At 44.7% G+C, this 8,172-nt stretch overlaps 1 protein-coding gene across 8 annotated transcripts in view; it reads left to right on the top strand.

Moving 5' to 3' along the window:
* eya1 (EYA transcriptional coactivator and phosphatase 1) overlaps window positions 1-7,431 on the top strand; it is a 49,778-nt gene extending 42,347 nt beyond the window's left edge. For all 8 annotated transcript variants that reach the window (XM_076290663.1, XM_076290664.1, XM_076290662.1 and 5 more), the window contains 3 exons: window positions 78-199; window positions 1,455-1,555; window positions 4,726-7,431. In XM_076290663.1, coding sequence (XP_076146778.1) covers window positions 78-199; window positions 1,455-1,555; window positions 4,726-4,806 — 304 coding nt within the window. In that variant the 3' untranslated portion in view covers window positions 4,807-7,431. The remainder of the gene's footprint in view (window positions 1-77; window positions 200-1,454; window positions 1,556-4,725) is intronic.
* The last annotated feature ends 741 nt before the right edge of the window (window positions 7,432-8,172 follow it).

Consider the following 8,172-nt stretch of genomic DNA (forward strand, 5'->3'; position numbering starts at 1 on the left):
CTCTCTCTCTCTCACACTCTCACTCTCTTTTGAATGCTCTCTCCCTCTTTTTCCCTCCCTGTCTCTCTCCCTCTCAGGTCAAACTGTGTTAACATCCTAGTGACCACGACACAACTCATCCCAGCGCTGGCGAAGGTCCTCCTCTACGGCCTGGGAATAGTGTTTCCAATTGAAAATATTTATAGTGCAACGAAAATAGGTAGGTCTTGCCAACAGCTTCCTGCCTTCCCCAAATCCCAAATAACCCCCCCCCCCCCCCCCCATGTCCCACCCTCCCCACAATTACCTGTTAGCTTGCTCTGTGTGCACTTTAAGGGGACAGTGAGGGCTTGTGGTGGGGCCCTGAGCACGCAAGCCTAATGACTGTGATATTGCGCGTAAACAAACGGGCAGCACGCGCGCATGAGATTGGACCGGGCCACAGAGGGGCTGGACACACGAGAGGGTTGATGTCGGGTTCTAAGAGAAGGGGTCTAATCAGGCGGGGATTATTTTCTTGGAGCTCCGCCTGAACAGGGCCCCTCCACTCGCCTCCTCACACACATATATGCACACACACACAGACACACACACAACCCTTCACCGAACCTGCATATGAAACCACTTCAGCAAATTTATGTCATTCCACATGGACATTTCTTCGTCTTTCTTTTTTTTTTTTTCCTCTAATTTTTTTTGTCTACTTCTTCTTCTTTTCTCCTGCCCTCGCTCTTCAGCGTTTTCAAACGTTAAATAAACACCAACCTTCAGTCTCGGGCTATTTTCAAGCAGATCAGTGGCGAGCTCAGACATCTTCCCTCTTCACCGAGCCTAATGCCCGTTCCTCCAGCGGCGTTAGCATGTGAGCCTGATTTAGCTTGTTAAACTCCATTTGTCCCAGGACAAGGGAGGAGAGGGCCACACTTAATGCTTTTCAGCCTGCCTCTATCAGGGCATTGATCTTATCGAATCCCCCAGCCAAGCCTAAGTGTTTACACTGTGTAATTTTGTGTAACTTATTGCGTATTTAAAGCGTGTGCTCCTCTCAAAAGAGCTAGATTTTTGGATGCGTGCCCCGCGCCCCGCCAGGACTAGCCAGTGATAAAGCTGTAGGCAGAACCATTTGGACAGGAAGGGGAAAAACGTCCTGCTGCACTAATAGATGCCAAATTGGCAATATCTCTTAAGATCTGTTTTATTTTATCGTAACACACAAAGAGTGCACATTGACAAGGAAAGATCTGGACAGATATGGCCAGTTCCATGTCTTTGATGGAATTTGTTGGACGTGTTTAATTTATTCAGTATGTGTGGGATTTTCTTTTATGACATGCAAGGTAAACAATCTTGTCGGTCAGTCTTGTCACCTGTCCATCCCACCTGTCAAAAGCACTTTTTGTAGGTGACTCTGAAGGGTACTGTGGCCCAGCTTCACATAGTCTGCCCAGTAGTGACCTCACTCTTGTGCTTTGCAGGGAAGGAGAGCTGTTTCGAGAGGGTCATGCAAAGGTTCGGCAGGAAAGTTGTTTACATCGTCGTGGGAGACGGAGTGGAAGAGGAACAAGGCTCCAAGAAGGTGAGAGACCTAGTGACCTCTCTCGACTGAAACGAAATGAGTGGGAATGTTTTCTTCTTTTCACCTCCTTCCTTCCTCCCTCTCTCTCTCTCTCTCTGTCTCTCTCTCACTGATTCCTGCTCCCATGCTTTCATCCTTTATGTCACCTACAAGCAAATTGGCTAAGCAACAAGAACAACAAAGGGGGAAAAAACTGAGGAGGAAAAAAAGAGAGAAAAGCTTGACAATCTAATCAGCTCCGTTCTGCTCACAGCTTTCAGCTTAGGAGAGGAGGCGAGATGACATAATTATAGATTGCTGCCCTGGGCCCATGCACAGTGTGAATGTGTGTAACGCTAGACAAGTCCTCTCAGGCATGTTTAGAAGAAGAACCAAGACCCACAAACAGAACATGTGTTTAAGCAGATTAAATCTTTGTTGACAAAATTAAGCTTTTTGCTGCCATGACAAGCTATGCTGGAGTAGGGAACAGGTAAGCTTGACTGGCAATCCCTTTTGATGTGCAGGCGAAGCATGAATTAATATGGACTTGAAGGGTTACCCTCCACTCCCCAAACCAGTTGGAGAGATTTGGGTTACATCCAAGCCCCCAGGCCATCGACGAGAGTTGAATACTCTACGTCTGTGCCAAGATTTTAATGTAAACTTTAATGGTCCGTGCATAAGCCACAGCCACTGCCAAATATTCATGAAGCAGTTAATTACCAGGCACCTTACTCACAGGCTATTTGCCCCAAGAGGTGAGGATCGCACACCACCACCACAATCAATCATTTTAAACAGAAAGGATGGATTCATGTCATCGTTACAGTAAATCAGACTTTGACATTGTATTGTCATATCATTCAGATTGTGCATTAGGTTCCATTCATTGATATTAAAACTACATAAGGTATTCACTAAATAGTTCATGTTCATAATCATGGCTAGTTCATGGGAACTAATTACTTGATTAATGCTAGTTCAGAGATCCAGGACATGAACATGGCGATAGACTGAATGTATAGCTTGTTTGTGTTAGTGTACTAACTAGTTACTAAGGTGTTATTGCTAGTCCTCCAGTGGGCCCAGAGGGAGTTTCTCTGGCCAGGAGAGTTAAGTGCACCATATAGGGCCCGTGTCCCTCTTTGACAGTGTGGACCCACTAGATGAGGGCCATTGCTAGAGAGACGTCTTTACTTGCAGGCGTTAGGTGCAGCTCCACGTTAGGAGCGGGTCCGAGGGCAGTCATGCAGGTGAGCTGCATATCTCAGGTGACGTTAGGTGGAACGGCACAAGTGCAGAGTTGACCCCTCTCTGTCTGTTTTTCTCTCTCTCTCTCTCTCTCTGTCTTTTTTCTCTATCTCTCACTTACTCTCCCTCTTTACCCCCCCACCCCCTGTCGCCAAAAGAAGAGTCCCAGAAACAGTTCACTCTCCACTTAATAACTTCACAAAGAAAAAAAAACAAGAAAAAAAAGAGAGAGAGAGAGAGGGAGAGAGAGAAAAGAGTGGGGAGCATGATACCATCTCTGCAGCTTTTAAACTTAAAAGCAAAGACAATTTACAAAACAAAGAGAAAAGAGCCTTTTAAGGGTCAGCGCAAGCTTCCCTAAGCGGAACACATGCCGACGGGAGGCTTTACCTTTGATAAGGCCCCGGTAATGGGGCTCCTCCACCGGGCCCAGGACGCTGCCTGACAGCCCCCTTTCATTCTGACAGACTCATGTTTCTCCCAGCCTCTCTCCCAGGAACAATGTCTCATTCGCTGCGGCGTCCCAAGTTGTGTGTGTGTGTGTGTGTCTGTGTGTGTGTGTGTGTGGGGGGGGGGGGGGGTTAGGGGGGTGGGCGGGGGGGGGGGGCAGATGAGAACCCTTTACTTCTTTGTATGAAATGTTTAATGTCATTGTTTAGTGTAATGACTAGGACATAGTTATTAGTTATTTCATGTTGGGATATTATAGAACATATATATGTATGTTTTTTTATATTTGATATATGTCCGTCAGATTCATAGGGCATGCTTCTACCTGATGATATATGTTATCTGATCCCATATAATAAAGAATAGGATATCCCTATTTAGAAACGTGAAGTTCTCAGAGAGCTTTGTCAGTGCCAGACGGCAATAAATATTTATATCAGGGAAATATATATCGGTAAATAAATACTTGTAATTAAAACTCATAATAATGATAAATATATAGATATATGAGTGTGTTATAGTGTCAATGAGTTTTCATTAGTCTGTGTGTGTGTGAGAGAGAGAGAGAGAGAGAGAGAGAGAGAGAGAGTCCATCCACGTGTCCGTGTGTGTGTGTGTGTGTGTGTGTGTTGTTTAGTCTGGCAGTAAGAGGCTGTGCTGGCCCTAGAGAGACGCAGCACCTCCTAAGCCTCCTGTGGTGTTATGTGCTGTTAAGAATGTCAGGCCATTCACATGGGTGTGAGTGTTTTTCCAGGTGAAGAGCTCAGTGTGTGTCTCCGTGTGTATGTGTGTGTGTGTGTGCGTGCGTGTGTGAGTGTGTGTGTGTGTGTGTGTGTGTGTGTGTACTGCCTTCCCTATTCTAGCCTTCTTCTCACTGGTTCTCTTCCCTCCTGCTCCTGCTGTCTGAAAGCCTGTGCCTTTCATTTCTCACGTTCTTGGATGACCTTCCTCTTATCACCTCTTCATCTCTTTTCAATATCCCTCATTCTCCTCTTTTATTTCTGTCTGTGCCCTTGTCTCTTTTCTTTCTCTCCCCGTTTATAATATTTTATTTCTTCTCTCTCTCTCTCTCTCTCTCTCTGTCCCTGTGTCTGGTTTTGGTGGGACAGGCCAAAGTGGCCATCTTGAAAATGCTGTAAGTGCAAGAGTGCAGGGCAAGTTAAGGCCTTTAGTGGAATAGTTGCCTTTAATGCAAGAGTGCAGGGCAAGTTAAAGCCTTTAGTGGAATAGTGGCCTTTAATGCAAAAATACAGGGCAAGTTAAGGCCTTTAGTGGAATAGTGGCCTTTAATGCAAGAATGCAGGGTAAGCTAAGGCATTTAGTGGAATCGAGTAAAACTTGGTATAACCACCAACAAAGCAGGAGCGCTGAAGTGTCCACAGTGAACGACTTACCTGATGAAATGGTCAGATTTGATATTTCATGTTTTGAAATAAAGGTGTGTAAAGGCCACTCTAACCCCACCCTCTCTCTCTCTGTCTGTGTAGCACAACATGCCCTTCTGGCGGATCTCCAGTCACTCCGACCTGATGGCTCTTCACCACGCGCTGGACTTGGAGTACTTGTAGCACTGCAAACCGACCGGAGCGGAGCGGACCGGACCTGACAGGCCCGCCTCACCAGACAGCCACGCCTCACGCCTGCATCTACTGCGACCTTTGCCCTCTGAACCACATCTCACTCACACACCCCTCATCATGCCTTCACACACACCCCTCCACCCGCCGTTGCGTCAGATGGGAAAGAGATGGAGGGGGAGGAGGGGGGGACCTCCCACCTCTGGTGCCCCGTGTCTGCGTTCCTCGAAAAAAATTGAGATAAAACTTGACTGAAAAAAGGAGAGAGCGAAGAGAGAAAGGGGGCGAAAAGAGAGCCTCTTCTGAGTGACAAGGTGGACGGGTTGACATATGGCCACGGTTCGTCTTAACCTCTTTTGCGTATCGGCGGACAATGAATTTATGGCACTGCAGCTGCTGGTCCCTGCTTTACTGTGAATCGGCTTTTCTCTCTCTCTCTCTCACTATCCCTGTCTCTAGCTCATTCACTCTCTCTCTCTCTCTCTCTGTCTCTCACTCTCGAAACAAAGCCATCAAAATGTTTTACGGCCCCTGTCTGTGCCGGGGCTCAGCGAGGGTTCACACCTGTGTAGAAATCAGAGCTACCGACGTCTCGGAACTCAGCCAGACTGACCCTCTCCACCGCCGCTGCCGCCACCATAGCCACTGCGCGGTTTAATCCTCGACCCACAGCCTCCTTTCTTCACCCCTCTTTCTCTCTCTCGCTCTCTCTCTTTCTCTCTTCTGTCTTTCTCCCCCTCTCTTTCCCTCTTTCTGATGGTACACAGACAGACATAAGGCTCCAGTTGCTCAATCGGCTGCCCCCGTTTGCCCACCGCTCGGCCACCGATGACCCTGGATGTCCGGCGCTTCTTATTTATGAAATCATCCCCTCTTGAGTGAGTGGTGTTTTTAGTCCCACAAAGGTACCTCTGTGAAAGACTCGTGCCTTTCTGCGTCAACTAAGTACTTTTGAATTCCACCTCACTGAGAAGTCTATGGAGGAAGAAACGAAAAGAGGATTTTCTAGTAATTTAAGAAAAAAAAAACTTTATTTACATTGCTGAGATAATCATGTACAGAAGAAATCTTTTTTTTTTGGTGTGTACATTTGTAATCACTGGACTATTCCTTCCTATATTCATTTAGGTACATGCTGTTGAAAGGTGGCAATGCTTTTTCATTGAAGTACAAAAAAACAGCACACTAGCACTTTGGCTTGTGCGCTAGGGGGCCTCAAAGTGTTGATGTGTTTAAGGGTTTTTGTTCATTAAAACAAATATTGTAGATAAAAAAGGGATTTTGTGATAACTTGTTCTGTCAAGACCAAAAGCATGGATGTCAAGTGTCAATGATTTCATTCTCATTTTGTTTTTTGTTTTGTTTCCTTCAGTGCCGTTGTCTCTCCCCTACGTTTCTTTCTGCCTCTTCTCTCCTCTCTCTTGACAGAGGAATAGGTCTTGTGTTTCTCTATCTCTCTCTCTCTCTCTCTCTCTCTCTGAGATGAGAACAATGCGGGCTCTCTAGCCCTTTGGGTCAACATTTCATGCGGGGTGTGTCTCCACAGAAGTGTTCCAACTGTGAGAGCAGGAGCCTTTTAGACCAGGAGGTTAGCGTTAGCGTTAGCATACAGCCTCAAAATTCAAGTCCTGACTGACTCTAGAGCTCAAAACAGAGTGCAAGCGATGGATAAAAAGCTTGACCTTAACAGGCTCTGAGGCTGTATGTGAGTGTGTGTGTGTGTGTTTCTCACATTGCCCCCACCCCCACCCCACCACCACCACCATCTTTTGCCTGGATCTGAACCGTTTAACTCAGGTTAAACTTCAGCCTCCTTCATGGGCATAAAACCTTACATTAGATTTGACTATCTTTTTTACTGGCGCAAAAAAACAGGAACTCTTGTACAGCAAGTGTAATTTTGTATGAAGTAGTCTTTTTATTTTGATTTTTTTGAAAAGGTAAAAAATGTGTTTCTGTGTCCACTTTGAATTGCTGTAGTTGAAATTCATTGGAAGTCATTATGCCTATTGATAGTGCTTAGGTTACTGTTGACTGGGGAATTCAAGGAGAAAATATATATATAGGTCTTGGACTTTTACAAAGCCACTACTCCATACAACGAAAAAAAGGGAACCGAAAAAAATGACGAATGGGTTGAGAACATACATGTGCTATCGACTGTGAATTTCCTCTGCAAGAACCGACGCGATCTGTTTCTAATTCTCCTCTCCCCTCACGCAGTTACTGCTGCCGGGCTCTCCCAGGTGAGCCCCCCACCCCCCGCTCATAGGAACCTTTTTCTCAGCACATTCACAATTTCACTCCTCTGAACGAAAACTCTCTCTTTCTTTCTTTCTTTCCCCTGTTCACAGGGACTACATATTGCTGCTAGGTCAAGGTATCAGTAACAGTAGGCCTAAAATGTTTTATAGATTTACACAGCATTTTTTTTTTATTTCAATGTTGCAATCATAATGCAAACTGGAAATAATTTACAGTACATGGGCCTCATTGGGGAAACACAAAGGTTTGTTGTGTCTGCAAAAAAATAAGATGTGTACAGATGTTTTTGACATTATTATTTGATTTGTGTTTAAATTAATAAAAAATGATTTGTGAACTGTTACACATACATTTCCCTCGTTGGAGTGATTGAAATGGTGCCTTTGACAATGTTCCCTGCTGAGCTGGAGATTCATAGAGTGAGGTGTGTCTGTTTCTTATTTGAAAGCATAGGGAACTGTGTTTACATGTGTGAACTGTGGAACCTAAGGCCACATCTCTCTCTCTCCCTCTCTCTCTCTTTTTCTTTCTCTCTGCCTCTTTCTCTGCTCTTTAAAATGTTAAGAAAACTACCCTCTCTATCATTGCAAAAAATAAGCAGATAAATATTGCAAAAAAATAAGCAGATACATGTTTACATGCGTATAGTACTTGCTTATTATTGATTTGTGTAATTTATTGAATTTCTGACTCTGCATCTTTTATAAGCTATTGTTCTTATTCTCTAGTCTCTGCTTAATTGCTTGTACCACTTGTAGGCCTGTAGGATCCCTGTCTTTTTTCTGCCCTTTCTGCATTTTGCTTCTTTCTGTTTTGAAGTTGTCTTTGCAGTTCTAATATATCCTTCCTCTCCCTTGGTCACGCTTTTGTGTTATTACACTTGAGAGATGTTTGTGTGTAAAGCCACTTTATGGTTTCCTCTGTTTCTCTCTGCTGAAGGATTGAGTCTTTGATTTGGAAGAGTGTAAATGCAACATGTCCAGCACTTTTTTTTTTTTGAGTAAAAACTTTCAGCCCCTCAGCAAAGAGTAAGAGAGTGAGGAAATCCACTGCATTTCTTCCCTGCTTCTGTCTTTAGTTATTTATTTCTTA

This window comes from Alosa pseudoharengus, unplaced genomic scaffold, assembly GCF_046254945.1.
Source record: "Alosa pseudoharengus isolate Yale_2024_CS ecotype anadromous, Long Island Sound unplaced genomic scaffold, YU_APseudo_1.1 YU_APseudo_1.1_scf_18, whole genome shotgun sequence".
In the NCBI taxonomy this organism is placed as follows: domain Eukaryota; kingdom Metazoa; phylum Chordata; class Actinopteri; order Clupeiformes; family Clupeidae; genus Alosa; species Alosa pseudoharengus.